Source organism: Macrotis lagotis, chromosome 7 (genome assembly GCF_037893015.1).
Source record: "Macrotis lagotis isolate mMagLag1 chromosome 7, bilby.v1.9.chrom.fasta, whole genome shotgun sequence".
Taxonomy (NCBI): domain Eukaryota; kingdom Metazoa; phylum Chordata; class Mammalia; order Peramelemorphia; family Peramelidae; genus Macrotis; species Macrotis lagotis.
Genome location: NC_133664.1, coordinates 6,423,414 through 6,448,139, shown reverse-complemented (window position 1 = coordinate 6,448,139; position 24,726 = coordinate 6,423,414). Strand labels below are relative to the sequence as shown.

Sequence of the window (24,726 nt, the reverse complement as noted above, 5' to 3'; positions counted from 1 at the left end):
ACAAATGTCAGTTGAAAATAAATGTTTATTTAGCCTTGAGAACCAAAGAAGAGGCATGGGCACAGTTTATCTCTGTGCTCTACTACATATTCATTTGTTCCCATTCATGAACTCTTCCTTTCCTGCCACGATTCCCCTTTTCATACCCTCCTTCTTCTCTTCCCTTCACCCCAATTCGGTCATGAAATGGTCTCCTTCCTATCTCTACCTCTTGGAGTTCCACCTTTACCAAAGCCACTCACAGTACATTTACAAGCAGGTGGTTAATGTCTGTTTGCTGATGTCTTGCTTTCAATCAAAAGACCCCACTTCAAGAACTGCCCTTCCCCATGTTGACTTCTGCCTTACAGCATATTTATTTATTTGTTTGTTTGTTTCTTTGTTTGTTTGTTTATTTGCAAGGCAATGAGGTTAAGTGGCTTGCCCAAGGCCACACATCTAGGTAATTATTAAGTGTCTGAGGCTGCATTTGAACTCAGGTACTCCTGACTCCAGGGCCGGTGCTCTATCCACTGTGCCACCTAGCTCTCCCTTACAGCATATTTAAAGGTCTTTGTCCCCTATTTAGACCAGACTTTCTGAACATGGTTCCTTCCATCTCTTGAGAGACAGAATGGCATAGTAGGTAGAGAACTGTGTTTGGAATCAGGGCAACTTTGGTGAAGCTCTAATCTCAAGCAGCATTCTCTATATAATCCTTAGCGTGATGTCTTTCCTGGGCCTCAGTTTATGCAGCTGTAAAATTAGGACGGGGTTGGACTGTGTGTCTCTTCTAGCTCCAGACTCATGCCCTGGAGCTCTTTTAGAATGAAGAGTTCCCAAGTAGGACAGAGACCTTCTGTTAAATGACATAAGCCAGGGGCAGCTAGGTGGCACAGTGGATAAAGCACCGGCCCTGGAGTCAGGAGTACCTGGGTTCAAATCCGGTCTCAGACACTTAATAATTACCTAGCTGTGTGGCCTTGGGCAAGCCACTTAACCCTGTTGCCTTGCCAAAAAAAACCCTAAAAATAAATAAATAAATAAATGAATAGATGACATAAGCCAATAGGTTGGGAAGATAGCCATTGGTCCAGTAATTTACCCTTCTGTGGAGCTTGACAGTTCCCCAAACCTTCCCTCCAAAACTCCCCTCCCTGTTTCCTGCAGTTCAGCTCCATTGGTCTCTTGCTGTTCTCACATGCAATATTTAATCTTCCCTCTCTGACTCTTTGTACTGGCTATCCTCCATGTCTCTAGGGCATTCCTTCCTGACATTTTCTCTTAGAATCCCTAGGTCCCTTCAAACCTCACTCAAAAGTTACCATATCCATTAGGGCCCTTCCTCGGGCCCTTCCCCCAAAATCCCTCTCATAAGTACATTGTACAAACTGTGTAAATGCTTAAATACCCAGATCTGTCTTTATCCCTATATCTTTGGTTACATCTGCATCATTTGCAGAATGGATGAAGTCCTAGGGAAATGTGCCCTCAATTTAACTCCCAGTGCCACTTTCAGAGAGCCAAGACAGTGTAGAGTCAAACCTTCTAGAATTTCATGAAACCGTTAATGCCCATAGATTTATTTCAGGGAGACCTGTGCCTTGGATAGGTGTCTTCTCTGAGCGATCAATGAGCTGGGCCATTTTCTTTGCTTTCTCTTTCCTTGTAATTGTTGGGAATCTGTCTGAGGCTGAATTCCTGAAGCTGGAGAATGACCAGTGGGCAACATCGTCTCATGCCAGGGGCCTTTTGGCAACTCATTCACAGGACATTCACCTTTGTCCTTCAGATATAGTTTCTTCCTGGGAGATGCTCTCCGCCATCCTCCTTGTGGACAGTCTTTCATAGTACATGACCTTCAGAGAAAGAAGGGGTTGTTTTTATTCCCCTAAGCATGTGCTTCCTTCCTAGGGTGTACACACTTGGGTTCCCAGCAGTTTCCTATCCAAAGGAGAAACTTTTGTAATTGTGATCATTCAGGGTAAGATGAGAGGGTTCTGTTTCAGACTGTTCTGAGTTTGCCAGGTACTGGCAAGGTTGTGCTTTACAAAGTCATGGGATCCCAGATTTCAGGCTGGAAGTTTTATCTGAGGCCATTTAGACTAACCCACTGACTTTAGAGAGGTGAAAACCAAGACCCAGGGAGTGTCTTAGAGGCAGGATTAAAATGCAGGGCCTCAGAAGGCCAAGCCTAGAGCACTGCCACTGACATAAGTGTGTTCATGTTTGCTACTCAAATTATAGCTGTGTTCTTTTATCGCTGATCCCAGGAACCAACGCTGCTTTGAATTGCCCTCATGTGTGTGTGTGTGTGTTTGTGTGTGTGTGTGTGTATGTATGTATGTATGTATGTGTACTGTTTCTTGTAATAAACCTAAGGGAAACCATCAGATATTGAGCTGAGGATCCTTGGTGGTCTGATAGTCCAAACCCTTCATTGTCCAGAGAATGAACAGAACTCAGAGGAGCCAGATGCCATCTTGCCTGGGTCTTTAGGATTTTATTTTATTTTTTTTCATCAATAAACATTTACTGAGTGCATGCTAAGATTGACTAGTTCTCTGACTTGGGTAAATTATGTTCAGTTTTTCTATGAGTAAAATGAGGATAATATTTTACTTTTATTCTTTTTTATCTCTTAGAAATTAGGGAAATACAATGAGAAATCCACCAAAAGCAGAATCTTTTTAAAAATACTGCTCTCCCCTCCCTTGTCCTCAATATTTCTAAGCAGGGTTCTGGGTGACACATGACATGCCCATAATCTTACAAATCATTGAGATTTTGTTTGTGACATTCTTCTAAATCACACATCCTGCTGAGTTACTGGGCCTAGGGCCTAGTCTCCAATAAGGTTCCACAGAGGAAGCATCTGGGAGGAGAGGGGGGTGATAATTAGCCAGGTTTTGTTCAATAAATACATACACAGGCTATCCAGGTTTGTTCAATGGGACAAAATGATTTTAATTATTTACTGGGAGCTGTTGATCACCAAAAGCTTTGCATTGGGTGACTAGAAGCGCATTAATTCTTACCAACATATATTCCCAAGGCTGCATTAGCAACCCTAAGCAAAGGCTGGGGCAGATTCCTTTCTAATAATGCCAATATCCACTGGAAAAGAGTATATGTGTATTTGTGTGTTAGAAACAAAGAGAGACAGAGAGTCAAAAACAGAGGATATAGAGAGGAAGGTGGGAGAGGAAGAGAGGCAACAAAATCCTATGTATTAAGGAGATTTATCCTTAAGCTGCTTTTCTTCTTAAAGGTCCCTCTAGGAACCACCATAGATCACCCCAGTACTTGTCCCTTTCCCTCCAGCAAATGATTTAAAATCCACCCTGAAGTGGCCTTCTGCTGGAGTCTACCTTTGGTCTTTGTAAGGTTGGTACAGGCACAGTTCTTGCCACATGGTTTTCATCCTATAATTGATTACTGATTGATTGGTGGAGAAAACACTGAAATGAGAGGCAATAGGGCTAATTCTTGATTTGATCTCTCAATAATTTGTGTGACCTCTGTCAAGAGACTGTTACCCAATGTTTACTTCTGGTTTTAAGCCTTTTTGAAACAAATCTCAGACTAGTAGAGGTTTTGTGTTTCTGAGGATTTGAGACTTGTGATGGCAGGGTGATTATATTTAGCAATCATCCCTAGGACCTGATCATTTTAGGGTAATCAGTGTTACAGTTGATATAGTAGATGAGAGTCCTGGCCTGGTTATCAGTTCCAACCTCTCTGTCGGTGCTGACTGTCCATCAATCTCAGATAAGTCCTTAGTTAGGCAGCTTTCTACTGCCTACAAGTACTCTGGGCCATATTGGGGAGGGATTGTGATTAGTGAAAGTCCCTTCAGAAATCACAAAGTTTTCCATCTGTCTGCCCTGCCATGATAAGATAATATTTATAAAAAATGTTAGTACAGCGTCTGATACAGTAGGTACCCAATAAATGCTGATTTTTCCCAATACCAGAAAAAGGTAATTACTGTAGTATTCCTTTTTTCCTCCTCCATGAAGAATTTAATGCTTCTCCAGCTACTCCTATCTCTTATCACTTGCCTCCCCTCATTAATTCCTCAGTATTTCTTAGATGTTTATATGCATCCACCTACTAATCTGTGGAATGTAAGGTTTTTAAAGCAGGACCCAAATTTTTGTGTGTTTTTATCTTTGATGCATCTGGAATACGGTAAGTACTTAAATGAATACTGTTGATTTATTGTTTTAAAATCAATTTATAAAGCACAGCAAAATTTGAACCTTTGGCAGGTTCAGTGCCTGGCCTATTCTACCTTCCCAGACATATCTAGCCTCAAACAAACATCACCTGAGCCCCCAGACTCCAGTAGACATAGCTAATGGCAGAGGTTGACATCAGTGGCCTAGTGCTAGAAGTCTATTTTTGAAGAGCAATTTCCTAGGGTTCTCCATATTGCACTTTGAGTGACTATCCTATTATTGAATGACTTCTCCCATGTTAATCAAAAATAGTAAAATGAAAACTGGTTGAGAAATGGAACAAGAGTTCACTCTGATGCTGTTGAAGATGTTTTAACCCTTTGGTCACCCTGTAATTGAGAAGAACCCAGCCCTGGGTGATGTGACAGGATGCAAGTTAATTTACTCTCAAGATTCCTTCCTTTTGTCTACAATACAATGTAATTTCAACAGCACTGATCACGAGCTTAGATAGAATAACTTAATTAAAATGGCAGAGGAAGTTTATTAGAAGAAAAGAGAAATCCTGAATTGCATCCGGATATTGAGGCTAACTCATTTTGTGCATGTTGTGTATCACTATACAAACCAATAGTTTTTAGGAGCAGGGCTTTCATTTAAAGAACAAACCAGAAATAGAACTCATTCATACCCTTCCTACCCTTTTAGACTGGCCAAAGGCTGGTTCTTTAATGGTATTTCACATAAATCTAACTTAAGTATGTTCGAAAGTCTTTCCATCTACAAAACAATGGAGACAACTCTTGGTGGGTTATCTTTTTTCACCTGATATGTTAATGGTACGATATCCATGAAGAGTATTTTCAGACATTATTTGTGACTAAGATAAACAATTTTCTGATTTGTCTTGAACATTTTCAAGACAATAAAATTTATCTTAATTTCATACTTTTGTAAAAACAATGAACAATTTCCGTCTTTACATCCTGAATTCTAAAACCATACAAGAGATGGAAAAAGTAGGACTTTGTTCAAATACCAAATCACAATTTTGCTCCATTTTCCATCTGCATATTAAGACTATAAGTCATCTCTTCTTGACTTGAGTTCTGTCTCAGATCATCATTATTACTTTCACATCATTCAAGTGATCTATATTAGAAGTAGAAAAAATTTGCATCTTGGAGGAAATTTTCAACCACTTTAAACTTTCATGGAAAACCAAGCCTTATTTGTTGTTGTTTCTGCTGTCTGTGGTAGGCACCAGTGCATGTTGAGCCTATTCATTTTGTATTATATAATTGCAACCATTAACCTCCTTATTTTATTCTCTAGCTGAATCATATCACCCTTGAATTGTATTTCTGGGTTTATCTAAATAAAGGCATTTTTCATTCTTTTTATGAACTTTGGTTATCCTTTTTTTTAGTTTTTTTTTTTTAGTTTGTTTTTTTTTTTTGCAAGGCAATGGGGTTAAGTGGCTTGCCCAAGGCCACACAGCTAGGTAATTATTAAGTGTCTGAGGCTGGATTTGAACCCAGGTACTCCTGAATCCAAGGCCTGTGCTTTATCCACTGGGCCACCTAGCCTCCCCAGTTGTCCTTTTTTACTAGAAACAAATTAACAACTAAGTCATCCACAAAGGTCCTTCCCTCCTCTTCCTCCCCACCCCAACCATTGTAGCCATATTCATGACTATAGTGTTTAATAAAGCATGGAAGAAACTCCAAAGGAAGTTCTAGGAGCTATTTGAGGTTAGCTAGGAGTTCTCTGAGGAAATGTCAGTTCTGTCCATGTCTTTCCCTGCCCATCCATTTGAGAAAGTGTTGTGCCATAGGGAAGAAGCTGTGCCTCACAATGCCAAAGTTCTCTCTTGACAAAGAGCTTGGGTACCCCATGAGTCTCTCAAGTTTCTGATTGTATCCCTCTTCTGTAAGAATCAAAGTAGATTGTCTTCTATTACTCTAATGGGGAAAAGAAAGCAATTTAAGAGCTATTAGTGGTTATCTGGTTTCTTAAAACTGATTTCTAAATAGCTTAATTCTTTGTATTCCATGATAACTTGTTGGATAAAACTTTCCCCAATCCCCAGATCTCCTTTTTCCCTTCTATAAAAAAAAAAATCAGAGACCCAAAGGTTTCCAAATATGTGGTCTTCTCCTTCCTTAGACAATCCAAGACATATTCATTTAATAACCTCTTCAAATTTATTTTTGAAATATACTTGTCTGTATGCTTTTCTATAATTTGGGAAAACAAGGTCATATTTTGAAAGCTATGGAAACTGCAACTCTTTTTGAAACAGAGATGATCTCAGGATTGAAAATATGGCCTTTTTTAATTTAGAAGAGGAAGGTGTTAAAAAGCAAATCATCTTAACCTTGTATTGTGATCCTCTCCTGCTCAATGTCTAGTGATAGAGGGGTGTCCAGGAACTGAGAATCTGACTTTCGAATCTATCATTTCTCTATGAAAACTGTATTTAATGTTGGATTTTTTTCTCCTTTTAGGATGCCTCCATCGCCCACAGATTCCACATTATGAGAGAGAAACACCCAGAGAAGTTCAACAGCCGGTAGGTGCCACAAATCGTGGTGACTGAACCTTTGTGCATTGGCAACAAGATACCAAGTATCATAGGTGCCTCTGCGAGTTTGTGCAAGAGGGAGGGGAGCTGGGTCTGGGTCTGTGTCTGTAAATGAATGGAAGAAGACAGTGATCCTTTGAGCTTCCCCTTGGATGATTATCTTCATAATTGAATAGTAGCATGCTAAACTCTCTGCTATGCTTTGAGGGAGCTGGCAAAGTAGGGAGGAGTGAGCATCCCCCTTTGTTGTTCTCACTTTCAGGAGAAAACCCCTTCTTGTCTTTCCTGGACTCTAGGGTTTTTTCAGAATAAATCAGAACTTTCTCTAGAGGAATATGGAAGCGACAAACTTACTCTCTTCCACCTCTCTCTCATTCACCAAGATGGGGGTAAATTCCTGGCCATGCTAGGCAGAAGAGAGTGGGGTTTGTGTCTTGCCTTTGCCATCTTGGTTCACATTACTTCCAGGATCTGCTTTATTATTTTCTGTGATGTGTGGAAGTCTATATCTAAGTCTATCTCTAGATCTCTAGCTATTAAAATCTTTATACTGCACTAAGACTACTCTGACAAGTGGTATTTATGCTATTATTGGTGGCTATAGGTAGGAACTCTAACTTTTTACACAGATACTACAATCATTTTTAATTTATAGGGCAAACTTTGGTTCAGGGTTTGGTTCAGGGACTGGATATCCTTTGGTGGACATTTTCATGTGAGACATCCCAGATCCCCTTTCCCTTACCTGTAGCTAAGATGCCTGTGATTACCTATACTTGGAGTATATCTAAGGCCACTCATTTACTGTAATAGAACATGACTGAGAAGTCTTAACCAATCAATCTACCTGGACATTTTGCCAGAATGGAATCAGGGTCCTTTGATTCTATTTATTCTTGTGTCTAAATAAAAGAAGCCCAGAGGATTTACCTTTCTTGGAAACACTACTAGAGTACTTGGACTGACAGTTTTCAAGTTCCTGTGTGAATTTTCCATGGGACTTACCTGGGGGAAAAGTCATTTTGTTTTTTTTTTAATTTAAAAAAATATTTATTTAAGGCAAGGGAGTTAAGTGACTTGACAAAGGTCACACAGCTAGGCAGTTTTTACGTGTCTGAATCCAAATTTGGTCCTTCTGGCTCCAGGGCCAGTGCTCTATCCACTGAGCCACCTAGCTGCCCCGGAGGAAAATTCTGCAGAAAAGAAATGGAATCTGTTGTGTCTTCCAACTGAAGGAAACCAACACAAAGGAATACTTTGAGCTTGTTTTAGATGTATCAACACTTTATAAGATGACAGGGTAGTTTCCTGTTCATCTCAGTAAAATAATCTATAATGTTTAAAAAAATTTTCACTTAGTCATTTGAATCAAGCCCATTTGAAAACATTTGCTGAGGATTTCATTTAGAGTGTCTAATTGTCCATCTAGAAATGAAGTGTGGTCTTGATGATACACCTCAGCTGTAGTGTAGGCGTGAGGCCCCACTGTCACTAAAATGCACAGGAATTGAGTAGAAGATGATCTTCTGCAGAGGCTACCTAAGGATGCTAATGTGCTGAAGTGAAGGAATTCTAGTTGGATATGGTGGTTCAGCCTGAAGCCATGGCCCTGACGTTGGAGCCTGCGTAGAGACCACACTTAGAAAGTCATATGTGGTGCATGTGGAATCATTGGATGTGAAAGTTGTAAAGGACCTCAGGGACCATCCACTGAATGTATGCGACCAGTGACCAGGCAGCCTTTTCTGGATGAGCTCCCAGAGGGTGATCCCATCACCTCCCATGGTGATGCCACTGGGAGACACTTCTAAGGGTCAGCAAGTCTTCTCCAACATTCAGCCTCAGTGCATTCATTGATCCTGGCCTCACCCTTTGACACCCTAGAAAAAAAATCACACCCTCTCCCTTGTCCTACCCTGAATCTTCTCTTCTCCCCATCAAGCAATCAATTCCAGTCCAACCCAGACCAATGGAATAAAGATTTATTATACACCTACTATGAGCCAGACTTGGAGCTAAGCATTGGGAAGACAATGAATAAAAAGAAATTCTTTGTCCTCAGCTTTCCAAAATATGCCCATTTTCTTTCATGGATCCTCATCTATCATGGATTGGAGATCTTCGGGAGCTTGCTCTTCTTAGAGCCCTCTTCTGGACACTTTCCTCTTTCCATCATGGAGCCCAGAACTGAGTATAATACGACTCCACAGAGGGGTCTCCCTCCTCTTCCGAGAAGCTGTAACTATCTCAATGTAGCCCAGGGCCCCAGGCCCTTCCGGAGCTGCTACTGTTGACATGTACTGAGTCTGCAAGTCACTAAGACCCTACAGATTTGTTGTTGTTGTTGTTTTGTCTTTTTTGCAAGGCAATGGCGGGTTAAGTGGCTTGCCCAAGGTCACACAGATAAATAATTATTAAGTGTCTGAGGCCAGATTTGAACTCAGGTCCTCCTGACTCCAGGGTCTGTGCTCTATCTGCTATGCCACCAAGCTGCCCCCTACAGATTGTTTCAGAGTAACTGCTTTCTGTCCAGGCCTCCTCCACTTTAAAGGGGTGAGATTGATTTTTTACACTAAAGTAATCAACTTGACATTCTGCCCTATTGCCATCCATTGTGTTAACCCAGTGCCTGGCCCATAGTACAGTCTAAATGAATGTGGAGTGAATGACCAGCTCTCCCTCTGTTGAGTGTGTGATTAGACAATAGATATGTCAGGTTTGTCTCAAAGAAGATGCTGATGGGCTATTGAGAGTCAGAGCAAGTAGATTGCCATTCTTGTCTTTATAAAGGCTCTTTACAAAGATGGTAGCTGCCACTATTCTTTGTGCTCCTAGCCTCTCATACACAGTGATTTGGTAGATATATGATGAATAAAAGTTTATGATGAGGAGTCCTTGCAGACAAGAGCTCTGGGAGAGGCCACCACTTACACCTTACCACCAAGACCTGAGGATAAGGTGTTCTTTAGTGCTGGTAATCCTGCCACTAACACCCAACTAATATATGTATGGAGGAATTAGCTCCAGGCCAGTCTTATTGAAGCATGTTTGATAGATTTAGTCCATAAGGGAAATGTGAATTTGAATCATTTATTATAATTGCCATTTATAAAATACTTTAAAGTTTTCACCGTCTATTCCAAATTGTAGCAATTGTGAACCTCACTGACACCAACTTGGGTGAGTCAGGGCATTTTGATGTCTATCTTATAGATTGGGCAAAGCTCATGATACATGCTTCCTGCCTTCAGCACATAAATAACTATACATATGCAGGAGAGAGTCTGTATAAATGGAAGTTAATATAGAAGGGAAGGGGCTGGGGGAATTGGGAGCATGTTGGGGAGGGTTCTTAGGAAGAAGCCAGGGAATGTAGGAGGTGGAGGTGAGGATGTGGTGTACATAGAGGGAGTGTCCTGTATGAGGAACCCCAAATCCACCATTGTCACTGGGTTCCAGAGTGCAGAGCAGGAAGTTATGTGTGAGTAGAGTAGAAAGGGAGCCCAGTGGAGAGTTTTAAATGTTCTGGAGTTACTGGGGGGATGAGGAGAGAGAGCCAGAGACATGGTCAGATTGGTGTTTTGAGAAAATCCCTGACAACTGAATGAGAAATCCAGTGAGAAGGCAGTTAGAGCAGTCTGAAAGAGGAGCTGTTGGTGGCTTTGGGAGTGGAAAAAATGATGAATGCCTAGAAGTTGGAGATCCTTGTTCCTTCTGGGATCCAATGGAGCATCGTCTGCTTAACCTTAAAAGCTTCTGCTTTTCTCATCACTTACTCCTACCTCCCCCAATGCACTCTGTGATACAGTGACACCAACCTCTTTGAACAAGGGACTCCACTCCTACATCTGTTTTTTTTTTTGTAATGGTTGTCCCGCGTGCCCACAATGCTTTCTCTTCTTACCACTATCAACATATTTAATAGACTCAGCTCAAATCTCCCCTTCTGCAGAAGGCTTTTCCCAATTCATCCCATTGCTAGTACCTGTCCTATAATATCATTTCCCATATACACATGGGGTTACCTTGCACTTTTTTTCTTATCCTGATGCCTCAACCATAGCAATTGCATACTTGTTCCTATTGTTGTCGATTTAAAAAGGCAAGATCTGACCACATTGCTTTTGTGGGGTATGAATGGAGAGTCGAAGAAAACACTATGGTGGTGAGCTCCAGGGACGAGTAAGATCAGGGTGTTCTTGATGATACTAATGTAGTTTAGAAGATGGGAGAATTTTGAAAGAAAAAGGCTGAATTGTTTTTTGGACATGGTAAGTTTGAGATCCCTGTAGGTCATTTGCCTCAAGATTCCTGATAGTTGATGATAGAAACTAGCACTCCAAAAGAATATCAGGGCTAGATAATCTGGGTCTGAGAATCACTTGTATAGAAATAATTGAACCAAGGGAACCTAATGATTTCACTAAATGAGAAAGTAGGCCGGGAAAAGAGCCAAGGGTCTTAGGACTAATCTTGGGGTTCATTCACCCTCAGTAGGTTTGACCTAGATGAGGATTCACTGAAAAGGAGTGGTTGAATAAAGAGAGAGGAAAACCAGGATAGAACAGCAGCATAGACAGCTAGAAATTGAAGTTTCTAGAAGGAGAGAATAATTGACATTGCCAGAGGGTGAAGAGGGATCAACAGAGATGACTGAGAAAAGGCCATTAAATGTGTCAATTAAAGCATCACTGGTAATTTGGAGAAAGTAGTTTCAATTAAAGGCTAAGGTTGAAAGTAGATTGCCCAGGGTTTATAAGAGAATGAGAAGAGCCAAAATTGAGGCAGCAAAGGTGCTTTCTCAAGGACTTAAGGTATGAAAGAGAAAATAGATGCTGGATGATAGATAATAGTCAATAAGAATTTGTTCATTCATTCATTTATTCTTTTTTATGATGATGGATTCAAGGGCATGTTTGTATGGGGAAGGGAAGGAGCCAGTCGAAATGGAAAAAATTAAGATTAAAGAAAGATTGAGGTTAATCAGAGGGGCATTATACTTGCAAAGACAGGAGAATAGATCAAGGGGCATATAAAAGGTCTTTGGCAACAAGAAGGACCACTTGTTGATGTGAAATATGGACAAGAAGGGAATAGTAAGTAATGATGTCTGAGCAACCGGAGAAGTGGAGGTAGGGAGAAAAGGAGCTCTTGAAAAATGGCCTCAGTTTGCTTGCTTGTTTGTTTTTTCAGTGAAATATCAAGCAAGGTCCTCAGTATAGAGGATGGGGGGGGGGGGGGAACCATGGAGGCCTGAGAAGAATGAAAAGATTTAGGAAAGACATTACAATAAATAGACTAGTGAATTGATTAGGAGAGTGTAAAGTTCCCCTTGCTGCATGGAGAGTCTAGATGATATTATTTGGTGAGAACATAAATTTGTTGTGGACCCAGTCCCCAGAGTTCAGCGGTTTTCTACTTACAAAAACGCTTCTATTAAGTCTTCTACATCCCCAATCCATTGCTTCTCCTCTCCCTTTTTTTTAAACATGTTTTACAAAGCAGCCTAAGCTAATCTGTGTGGCTCTTGTACTGGGGTCACATCTTAGCATTCTCTCTTTTTCTCTTGCTCCCCAAATGATCAACATAGCTGAGTATATAGCTTCTCAGTCAATTCTAGTGGATTGAAGAGTGATCAAAGCAGGTCTTTGGAAGCAAGGGATGGAATAATACCAATGTGGCTGTGTTCACATCCACTTTGGTTTTCTAGCCAGGTTTGAGTGCTCTGAGCTCCCTAAAATGAAAATAATCCCATGACTAGAGCACATTTAAGGAAGGTCTCTCTATCTGTCTCTCTGATGACTCTCTCTCTCTCTCTCTCTCTCTCTCTCTCTCTCTCTTTCTCTCTCTCTCTCTCTCTCCCCATCCAAGGACACGCTCTGTCCCTTTTCACAAGGTCTGTAACACCTAGTGATGGCCATTCTTTTCAGTTTCAGAGGTGAATCCATTTTCTCCATGGCCCTTTTCCAGTTTTGCTGTAGCAGAGGCCAATTAGAGTTTATAAAAAGCCCTGCTAATAATGGGTGCTTCAGATTGGGCTTCTTGTCACAATAAATCATAGGCCATTAATAACAGCTAGGAGCGGGCTCACCTTGAAATTCATCTATATTTTAAAGAACCTGATGTTTCTAGCATTATCTTAAGGAAATTAATTACCAAAATATAGAATTCTGCTCTCTGCGCTTCTTATGACAGAGAGATTGGAAGAAATGGAAAATGGAATGACTTTTCCGGTGCTTAAGAGAACTCCAGTAGAGATAGATTACATGATATTCTACAAAGAAATTTCAATGTAAATCTAAGTATTAACTGTTTGTAAGGAGCGCATGTTGGAGTTTTCTTAGCTGAAATGTTTTCATGCCCACTTGGATTTCTGATATTGATACTTACAGTACTGATATTTCTGACTCAAAATTTCTATTAAATTTCTACTCCAAGATGTTGCTATTTGTAGGATGATGGAAGATTATTTAATTAATAAATATGGAATTTGTTTTGTAATCACAAAATCATGAACTATTACTTAGTATTCAAACAATGTGTTTTAGAATAAAATTTTATAGAAATGAATAGAAAGTCCTATCCTGCACTTAATTTAAAAATCAGTTTCACAAGTAAAGACGGGGGAGACAGCAGCTGAAAAAAACGGAAAGAAGATCTGGGCAGCTTAATCTATGACAATATGCAATACTACATTACTATTTGCAGTACTCCAAAGTGCAATATGAGTCATCTGTGTGATATCACAGTCAAGAAACACATTCCAATTTGGGGCTGATTAAGATCATCAGGATTTTCAGGAATAAGAGATTACGAGGCTTCTGTTCTCTTTCTTGGTTCTACAATACATGGAGGATTGGTGTCAATTCTGAATGTTTTAGTGGAAACAGTAATAAGCTGGAAAGTGGTAGGAGCCACTGGTGCAGAACCAGGAGTGCAATTTATCCCCAAACAGGATCAATATAAATAAAAACTGCTGTATGTGACTCAAGAACAATGAACAACTCAGTGTTCCAATGATGAAGTGTGTTACTGGTCCTCTGAAAGAGGAAGGACTCAATATGCAGAATGAGACACATTTTACTAGACATGGACAAAATATTGTTCTATTATGTGTGTGGATGTATGTGTTGTAAGGGCCTCGATTATCTTCTTCCCTCCATGCTCCCACCACTATGGAGGGGGGGAGAAGAGAGGAAGCAGGAATAGATTTTTGTTCCTAGATAAAATATAAAATTAAATCGAATAAGAAGCAATGGGATAAGACAAGGATAGTCAACATGGTGAATAGTAGCTGGTTTACCTTTGGATGGGGCCTCTGAACTTCATTCCAACTTGGAAATTCTGGGAAGGAAGCATACAGACATGCAGCAGTACCCATATTGATATGAGATGCGATTTCAGTGCAAACTCCTTGACTCCAGTGTGCTATCTACTATAGCACCAAGCTGCCTCCTATTTAGATGAGTCTATCCCATGGCAAAGCTCAAGAAATCTCTGCCTTCCAGGATATGATAATCCACTGGAGGTAAACAAGATGTGCAGAATCAATTGCTTATAAATTATATACAAAACCATTTCCAGGGGGAGTAAATGCCCTCCATCCTATCCATTTTTTCTAACCATTTAATATCCCCAGTCACTTCAGATGTAGTTAAGGTCAAACATGAAGTTGATTGCCCCTCTCTGAATGCCATCAAGTAACTGATGACTTTCAAAAGTGTTGCCAGAACTGATGGAAGAGTTCATCTAATGAGGGTGCATATAGTAAGGCTTGCACTTGCTTATTCCTGAAGTCTCTTGGAGCAGAACCATATCCCATTAACTTTCTTTAGAGACCATTTCACAATGATAACTACTTCTGAGCTCTTAGGCACTAAAGCACTGAGATCTTTGTCCTACATATTCCCTATAAAGCATTTTTTAAGTCTTGTTCTTGTGGCATTTCTTTCCTGAACCCGTGTGTGTGTGTGTGTGTTTGTGTGTGTGTGTGTGTGTGTGTGTGTGTGTGTGTGTGGTGAGGGGATTACTTTATCCTTAATAAATTTCATTTCATTCAATTTAGCTCAGTCTTGTGAAGATCTCATTGGTCCTTATTCTGTCATTCAGGGAATTAGCTTGGTATTAACTGAACAGTGGTGTACTATCTATCCCTTTGTCTTAGTTATTGATAAAAATACTCATTTTTAATGTCACATGGGAAATTATGTGTTCAAAGGTAAGAGAATTAATTTACACATTAACCCAAATGCAAGTCTTCCATATGAATCCCATTCCAAACACAACATAAATGTTATAACTTGTTGGATCAATTTAAAAGACTAGAAATAATTTATTTATATAACTTTTTTACATGTATATTATTCCTCATTAAAAAGAAATTTATTATGGGATATTACCAAGCATCATGGGAATCAAGAGACTGAAGATTCTAAGGGAATACTGAAGCATTAATTACTGTTCTGGAGCAAGTACCTTTCTCTCCCCATTCTGAATCTACTGGATGGCCCAAGATGTCATCATCACCTCATTACCTTTTCTACCACATCCTGGGGCATTTGATATCTGGCTAAAATCAAGGCAAACTATGTCTGTAACTTGGATTGATCTAACAAGTACTCTGGCAGTTTGGTTTTGCCACAACTGCTTCTGGAAATTCCATTTCTCTCTATACAAGTTTCACTGTCTATGACTCCAAGTCCCAGAAACGTTTTTAGAATGTGTTATGAAGTCTAATTGGTAGTTTGTCGAGTGCATTTTCTCTCTATCTCTTGTGGTGGAGTGGATAGAGCTCTGAACTTGAGGTCAGGAGGACAGGTTTGAATCTGACCTCAGACACGTGTCACCTACTAGCTGTGTGACTTTGGGCAAGTCACTTCATCCTGACTGCCTCACATACGAGGCTATTTCCAATTGTCCTGATTCCTATCTGGCTGCTGGTCCCAGATGACTCTGGAGGAGAAAGTGGGGCTGGAGACTTAGCATCACCCCTATCACTCAAATCCTATTCACATGCTTGTCATGGCATCACCTTCCTGATGTCATGGTCTTCTCCAAGAATGAAGGACAAACATCATCATTATTTCTGCCCAGGATCTTTTGAGAGTTAAAAGAGCTAAAGAGCTTTTTTCCCCAACTCTGTTGTTCTCTGTAGCTTACTGAATCTCTCTCTCTCTCTCTCTCTCTCTCTCTCTCTCTCTCTCTCTCTCTCTCTCTTTCTCTCTCTGTATATATATATATATATATATATATACGTATATATTATATATTATATATATATATATATATATATATATATACTCCTCTGAATCACTTCTGTCTATAACTCTATCTTGATCCCTGTATGTATGTGTGTAAGTATATATGTGTGTGTGTGTGTGTGTGTGTCTGTGTGTGTAAGGGACTTGAAAAGTATGTCAGAAGGGAATGATGAAGAATGCAGAGTGAGTAAAGGAGTGTAAATGCCTGGCTTGGACTTTCTTAAATTGGAGGTTCAGAAAGGGAAGCACCAATTGGAAGAAGGGGGCACAGGGAAGAAGAATTTTCATCATGCTCAGGTGGAGAAAAAGTCAGGATAGGAGTGAAGGGGAACACTTTGTTAACCTAAGCAGCACAAAGCAGAGCTCTTTTTCTGTTAAGTAACCCATTCATCATCATCAACAACAACTTTTTTCTTTCTTCTTCCTTCTTCTTGCTCCTTTTTCTTTTTTCTTCCTTTTTCTTCTTCTTCCCCTTCTCCCTTTTCTCTACCTTTTATAGATTATGCATTATGGTCATAAGATCATCCTTTACCTGCTTTCCCCTATGTATTTCCATATTTACAATATGCTCTGACTTGTCCCCACCTGCTATGAACCTTCTTAGCTGATTTCCTATGTCAATTCTTTTGTGTTAAGTGTTAAGCAGGTTTGCTTTTTCATTTTTCCAACTCACGCAACATTTAGTTTACTTTATAAAATTGAAATATAAGTCCATCTGTTATTCTTCTCCATATGGGATTAGCCTCACAACTTAGGACATTTGTAGTACTGACAAATAGGAAAAAACAAACAACTTTGTGTCTATAACTGGATTAACTATCGCAATCTGACCCTCTATGGGAGCCATTCTGGGAACCTTTTAATTCTCAGTATTTAGGCTCTTGCTGTATGGATGTAGCTTCTAAGTGCATGTGCACTTTAGAAAACATTAGGCACACGTCAGCTTCCTAAGGATGGCCATGGAATGAAATGATTTCCCTTCCAGTGAAGAGGTTGGGTTTAGGTATGGGTTGGACTCCAAGTCGGCCTTTTAGCTCACTCAGGAGAGAGCTTGCAATGGGGTTTTATTCAGAACCTCACCATTTAGATGTATTTGGCAGATGATGGTGTTGGAATGAAGAGTGTAGCTTCCTCATTCACCCAAGTACAATCCGGTGATTATGCACAGATCTTTCCAAAGGCTTGTAAACGGCTAGGTGGAGGGCAAGGTCAATACAATCTAATTTTCTTTAAATGATGTCAATCTAATATAGTTCCCCCCTGCCCAAATGGGATATTTTATTTCTCATATTAGGTCATGAACCTTTTTATGGATTTGAAGTGCCAACTCTATATACTATGCAAATTTTAATTAATTGAAACCGTATTGCTTTACTTTGGGGTTATCTTAGAGCAAAAAGGTCATCCAAGAAGTGAAAGATCAAGAAGCCCAATCAAAGTATCAAATGATGGTGGAGGGAAGGAGTGGAGTCTTAAGTAATAATGAAGATAACATTTGATTTTGTTTTGAATGTTAGAATTTAGAGGCTCAAGAGACCTTCTCATCCAAGGTCTTCTCTAATAAGATCGTGTATTACACAATCCTGACAAAAGGTCATCCAACCTTAATTGAAGACTTGCAAGAGTGAGCCCAGTGATTCCCTCCTTCCATTCTTTGGACATAGAAATTGCTCCCATTTGGGTTTTCCCCTTATGATTATTCTACAGCAACTTTGCATCATTATTCTATCAGCTCTTTAATTTGTCTTCTTGACTAAGTAGAGCAAGTTTGATTCCTTCCCAGGAAAGCTTCTCAAATGCTTGAAGCCCACCTATGACATCACTTTGGTCCTTTGTGGTAGGAAATGAGGTCAAGAATGATTTCTTCCAGTTTCGGTTGAAAAGTCCCACATTCTTAGCTAGAGATGATGATCGCACATTTTCACTTACCATTAAGCAAATTCCTTGAATTTAGACTAATAAAAAAAAGTTAAAAAGGGGAATTGCATCATGGATTCTTGTGCTTAGAGATGGGAACACATGGTTCAGATGCTGGCTCAGATGCTGCTGCCGACTTGGCCTTGTGCCCACCCTTTCACCTCATTTGTGCATTAAAGAAGGAGGAAGGGCCTGGATGACCTTTCACAGCCTGTGCAAATCTCAATTTGAGGAGGGGAAATTTTCAATCCGTTTAAAATCCTCAAAAACCCTCAGCTTCAATGTTGACCTCTAAATATTTGGACATTGTGAGGATTTGAATCTGGAACTCAGGGATTGCCTTGAGTTCTATTTCAATCAGTTTTATTTTAAACACAAAGAGATGTAGATATATAAATATAAATATGTGTAATATATATGTATGGATATATACATAAATATATATTTATAGATCTATTTGATGTCCAGTATTTCAAATATATTTATTTCAGATACATAGAACATTTTTGGTAATGCTGTTGCTTCAGTTTTGTGTCTGCACATTTTGTAAGAAGGAGACATGGAAACAGCTTTCCTCAGAGTATTATTTTGTGCAACAGTATACTTTGAAGAGATCTCCAGCTTTCACCAAGTCATCGACACTTAGCATTAATGTTTCTTCTAACTAGGAATCATTTTTTTTCAGTGATATCAATCTGAAATAATGAGACCTGTATACACACACGTTAACCCCCACCCCAAACAAGGCAAATAAAACTCAAACAGATTCTGTTCCTGTCACCCTGTTATGACACCTGACCTTACTTCTGCATCAATAAACATAATTAACTTAATATTTGTTAGGGAAACAGTTTCCCCCTTACTGAACAGTGCCAATTATTTTGATTCATTTCATACTTCCCCAATATGGAAAAGAAAAAAAAACTGTTTCTTCTATTGCTGCTGCAATAAACTACACCACTCATGGGAAAGTTAAACATTGACTATATGTAATCTATTTGGAATAATCTCCTGGGATAGCAGACCACCTAATCCAGCACTCCCTACCCCCTGGGTTTCTCTTTCATGAGAAGGCAGGTCCTTCTAGCTCCAGGGATAGCACAACTCCTCACAAATAGAGGTGGGCCAGTTTGTGGTTGTCAGAGGAAGAAGGTGGGTTCCCAGTGGACCTTGCTGAATAGGAGGGGATTTTCTCACTTGATTAGTTCCCTAATATGGTCCATTCTGCCTGGCTTCTATGCTCAAGCCATACAATTAAAAGGTGATCTAAAATTCAGACTTTATAAACTGATCATTCAAAGTATGTTGTTTTTGTTTTTGATTTTGCTTAAGAACAATGAAATACATGGAAGGTTGAAAGTAATAGAGAGAATAACCTCGAGTCACTCCTCCAGGCATCCATCTTCCACACCTCTGGAAAACTGCCATTTATAAAACATAGCTAGGGCCATGCCATGTTTCCTTAGTTTAATACTAGTAGCAACAGCAGCAGCAGTAATAATAGTAGGAGGAGCAGCAGCCACAATAGAAGCAACAACAGCAGCAGTATTATATCTATCCATCTACCTATATTTCTTCAAATATATTATATATATATATAAAATGCTTCAAGACTTGCCCAGCACATCACAAATATCACATTTCAGCCTTTGGCATCTTAGGGAGTTCAGCACTATTAGAACTAGTGAGGGAACTCAAACCCAGAGGGAAGGGGATGGCAGAGAGTGGCACAACTTGTCTTTCCCTCTGACTCCACCTCCTGACTGAAACCACCACACAGCCTCTTAGCTGATGGGGGCTATTGAGAAGCTCCAAGGTGCTAATAGAGTAAAGACCTTTAAGAACCTTAAGAATCCCCTCTTCTGTGTCCACACTCTGCTGTGTCCTGGTGATACAAAAAAAGTAAATAGCATTGCCTGGTGCCTGCCTTTGAGGAGTGGAAAGGTAGATAGAAGGAGAGGTCCCTTTGAAATATATTTAGAAGAAAGTTCTATTTGTGGGATTTTTAATATATGCTTATTGATACCTCTTTGATTGTGTAATTAAAACTCAAAGTCTCTGGTCCTAGGTTTGAGCCATCCCATGTTAGAAAAGCAGGTAAGTGTGTTGCCAATGGGGTATCCAGATCTTATGAAATATGTCCCATTCAACTCCCACAATTTCCACCCCTGATAAAGAAGAGGGAGGAATGTTATGTCCATTACTTTCCTCTCTTTCTGGGAAGGGCTCTGCTATTTGTCCTTTAATTTTAAAGGCCCTTGCTTATACTTTGTACATGTCACCTCCATGCAAATGATCCCAATGTGTCTTCCACCTGAGGATGACTTTTTGTGCTAGTTTGCCCATTATTTTACATGACTTTGCATGACTTTACATGCCAGAAGGGAAATGTTTCCATGTGGAGCAAATAAACTTTAGAGGTAAAGCATCTATCAGCAGTGAATTGTGGACTTCCTGTAGGATCCAACTGAGGTCTTGAGATAGGGAGGACCTTAAAGCTCAACTCCTCCAAATCCATCTAAAATAGAGGAGATAAGGAAATTTTAACTCATACAGCTAAGAAGTAGCAGAATCCAGGTTTTCTACTAGTAAATTAATTCTGCCCACTTCCTGAATACCAGGCTTTCAACCACAGGAGTTGAACTTGAATAGTGCATAAGGCCACTCAGTGTCCATCAAGATCTCTTCAGGCTGCATGTGGATTCAGGGGTGATTGATGCAAGTCCCCCATTAGGACTACCTTATATAGTGAAGAAATTGTGTCTTTATAAATAATTAAAGATGCTGTCCAGGCATTAGCACTTTAGGAAAACAGTCATGAAAGTTTTTCTTTAAGTAAATGAAACTATTTCCCCTTATTTATATGTCAGGAATGGATCATTATTGCCCTCAAAATAATTAGTCTTAGAGGAAGAGTCCAATTGTGTGGATGAGTCACAAATACTATATCAGCCACACTTTTCAGTCAAACTGGTATTTAAATTAAAGAAGCATTTATAAAGTGCCTACTGTATTCTAGTCCCTGAAGAAAGAAAAATAAGAATATAGATTAGGAGCCAGACTGTGCACTAATAAAGAAATTCAGTATGTGGAGCCAGACAAGGTTAAGCACTAAGATGATCAAGGACACCATTGTGAAAGAAGAAATACTGAATCTGAGTTTTGAAGGAAATTGTGGGTTTTAAGTGGAGTGGGGGGGGAGGAGAAGAGGCATTACAAAAATAAGGGACTGCTCATACTGATGCATCCAGATGACCAGAGTTAGAGAAGGCCTCAAACTGAGTTTGTCTCTAATATCAACATAAGAAGAGAACTAGTAGAGAATGAATAAATATGGAATCATGAGTAGGAACCCAATTATTAAGAAGTTGAAATGCCAGGTCAAAGGAGGCAGATTTTATCTAGTAGGCAATAGAGAGCTATAGAAAGTGTTCAAGTAGGAGAGTGATGGGATCAAGTGATTTTCTTTTGATTTCACCCAATTTTCTGACAGTCACAGTTCCATTTTCAGTCAAGATCCATTCCATTCTTCCAAACTTCTCCTACCACCATTTTCCAGAAATGATTGACCTCTGTTGGATTTCCCATGAAATAACATATATATATTGAATAGCTGGTTGCTTAGAAGTCACTATGTCTCAGGTGCTAGAGTCTTAGGATATAGCCAACCCGTTCCATCAGAAACCTCAATGGGCATATAGTTTTTCCTCAGGCCAACCAAGTAACTGCTTAGCAGGAGAATCAGCTGAGTGCTATGGTGGCCAGAAAACAACAAACTTAAAAAAAAAGAGAATCCAGGTACTATCAAGAGGCCTGGCTGTCAGGAAGTATAAGGCCAGAGTCCTCATGCCTTAGTTCAGCTGCATCTGGAGAAGCTGTAAGCTGTAATCTTTCTGGTGCTACGGTTTAGAAAAGTTATGGGTACATGGGAGATTGTCTGAGGAAGTCTACCAGGATGGGGATGGACTTTAAATCCTGGGAGAAAGTGGTCAGTATGTCACCAGAAAATTTTAAGAATCTTCTTCAGAAAAGTGACAGGACCTGTACTAACTTCTAGAGACAACAAACACTGCTCCTGTCCTCAAATAACTGACCACTAGGTGGGAGAATAAATATAGAGCTCTGAGCTTAGAGTTCAAATCCTTCCTCAAATACTTACTAGTTGGGTTATTCCGTTTCCATTTCCTCCTTTTAAAACAAGGTAGTTAGATTAAGAGGTCTCCTGCAGCTTTACATCTATGATCTTGTGACATTCTGATGGGACAGAGAACACATAACTAACTGTACATACAAGGTACATGTAGGAAAAATGGAAGGTCATTTCAGAAAGAAGACACTAGTCATAGTGATGGTAGAAGAAGGAGGTTGGGAAACAACCCCCTGCAGAAGTGGCTTTGATCTGATTTTTGGGAACTAAGGTGAGAGAGCAGAGGAATGCTCTTGCAAGAAGGATGGAATAGCTGGATTTTAAGTCCTTGGGGTACAATAGGTATTAGAAGCCCAAAAAAGTCTTTGTTCTTGTTGTTTGATGGAAGGCATGGAGTTCATTGAATAAGGGAAGGTCTAAAGAGGTACATTTGAAATTAGGAAAAGGAAAAGTTACTAAAAATTAGGGTTTTGGGGTGGCTAGGTGGCATAGTGGATAAAGCACTGGCCCTGGAGTCAGGAGTACCTGGGTTCAAATCTGGTCTCAGACACTTAGTAATTACCTAGCTGTGTGGCCTTGGGCAAGCCACTTAACCCTATTTGCCTTGCAAAAAAAAAAACTAAAAAAAAAATTTAGGGTTTTGCCAAAATGAAATGGCTGCCTTGAAAGGCATTCTACTACTTGGAAGTCTTTACCCAAACACCCAATGACACTCTATTAGCTACAATATAGAGATGCTTTTTTTTTCTTTTTTTAGATATGGGCTGGACTAAATGACCCTGAGTTTCCTGCCATCAATTAAACTATGTTTCTGTGATAATCTAGACAGCATAGAACAGAATTCAGTGTAAGTCAGGCTAGGCTTATCCTCTCTCCACAGAGGGCTAATTACTGCCCTGTAAGCTAGTCTTCTCTCTCAGGTGATCCCATGGCATGGATAATTGGACCTAATTACTAATTGGATCAATGTCACAATTCTTTCTTCCTCTAGGGCACCAAGTAATAGCTCTTCTTCACATGTGAATCATGACAGTACTAATATGCTTGGGGTTATTTTTTTCCATTGGTCATAATTAATTCTAAAACCTAAAATTTTAGCAGCTGATTCACTTACTCATGGTGGGAGTAATGAAAATACATATGAAACAGTGCCTTGGTGGCCATCTGGACTACTGTTCTCTGCTCCATGATTCTGTATGAATAATTTCATATTGACTTAGGGGACACTCTTTCCTAGCAAGATGATTTGTCTTAGCTGTTTAGAAGAGTTGATCAGTTCTCAGGAGATTTCACTAAAAACTTCATTTGTATAGCAACTTATTTTTTGGAAGGCACAAAACGAATCTTTGTCACATAGCAACCTCTGGCCCTGGTGGATGCAGCCACAGCAGGTCCCGAATCTGCCATCCAACTGGCCCACACCCACAATCCACATTTCTAATTATTCATGTGCTATAATCAATTGGAAATGTGTGTATGTGTATACTTGTTTGGGGGGGAGCAGAATGGAGCTTTAACCCAAGAAGCTCTGTGCCCCTGATGAAGAGAAACTGTGTGTTCTATGGGAAAATTCTATGAGTGTCCCCAAGAGATTTTCTGGGAATTTATTTTTTCTTAACAAGAAATCTCAAGGGGAGGCTAGTAGAAACAGCATAAGAGAAAAAATTACTCTTATCTCTATGGTGAAATAAAATGATATGATTTTTTTGGTCAGGCACTGGAGTTAAGTGATTTGCACAAGGTCACACAGCTGGATTTGAACTCAGGTTCTCCTGACTCCAGAACCAATGCTCTACCCACTGTGCCACCTCACTGCCTCCTAAAATGAGATGATATTTATAAAGTATCTTATAAAGCCTAAAATATTCAAAGCAATTCTTTTTTTAAATTTCTTTTTAGGTTTTTTCCAAGGCAAATGGGGTTAAATGGCTTGCCCAAGGCCACACAGCTAGGTAATTATTAAGTGTCTGAGACCAGATTTGAACCCAAGTACTCCTGACTCTAGGGCTGGTGCTTTATTCCCTAGCTGCCCCATTTTTTTTAATTTTTTAAGGTAATGGGGTTAAGTCATTTGCCCAAGGTCACATAGCTAGGTAATTATTAAGTGTCTGAGAGATTTGAACTCAGGTCCTCCTGATTGCAGGACTGGTGCTCTAGCCACTGTGCCACCTAATTGCCCCAATGTCTATTATTATTCTGATTATTATTATCATTATTATTATTATTACTATTACTATTTCTAATAATAATATAGCCATCCTCATCATAATAGTGCTATAGGATTCAAGAAAAGCAAATTTCTAGTTTTTTAAAAAAATAAAAGAAACATAAATAGAACAGTTAAACTTAGCGCATGAATCATGTGATTGTCATTCTCCAATGGCCCTGGGAAATCCTTAATTCTGAGTCCTACACTAATGAAGATCACAGCCCATCTCTGCCTACAACTGCCTGTTCTATGGGACTCTAGTTCTCACTTTACCAAACATTTACTACAGAGGCTCTACACAACACTAGAAACCTTCCTCACTTTCTCCCTGGGTCACATGAGAACCAGTGAAGCTATAGGGAATTCTGTCTGTCTCTCTTAGTGGCCCAGCATCTTTTACTCACAATTCCTGGATGGCCTCCTTTAGTCCTGTTCTTTGGAGT

At 39.7% G+C, this 24,726-nt stretch overlaps 1 protein-coding gene across 2 annotated transcripts in view; it reads left to right on the top strand.

Annotated features, from left to right (window-relative positions):
- The window catches only part of DGKB (diacylglycerol kinase beta), a 556,198-nt gene that overhangs the window by 282,794 nt on the left and 248,678 nt on the right, over positions 1–24,726 (top strand). For both annotated transcript variants that reach the window (XM_074195405.1, XM_074195404.1), the window contains one exon: positions 6,674–6,738. In XM_074195405.1, the coding sequence (XP_074051506.1) occupies positions 6,674–6,738 (65 nt within the window). The remainder of the gene's footprint in view (positions 1–6,673; positions 6,739–24,726) is intronic.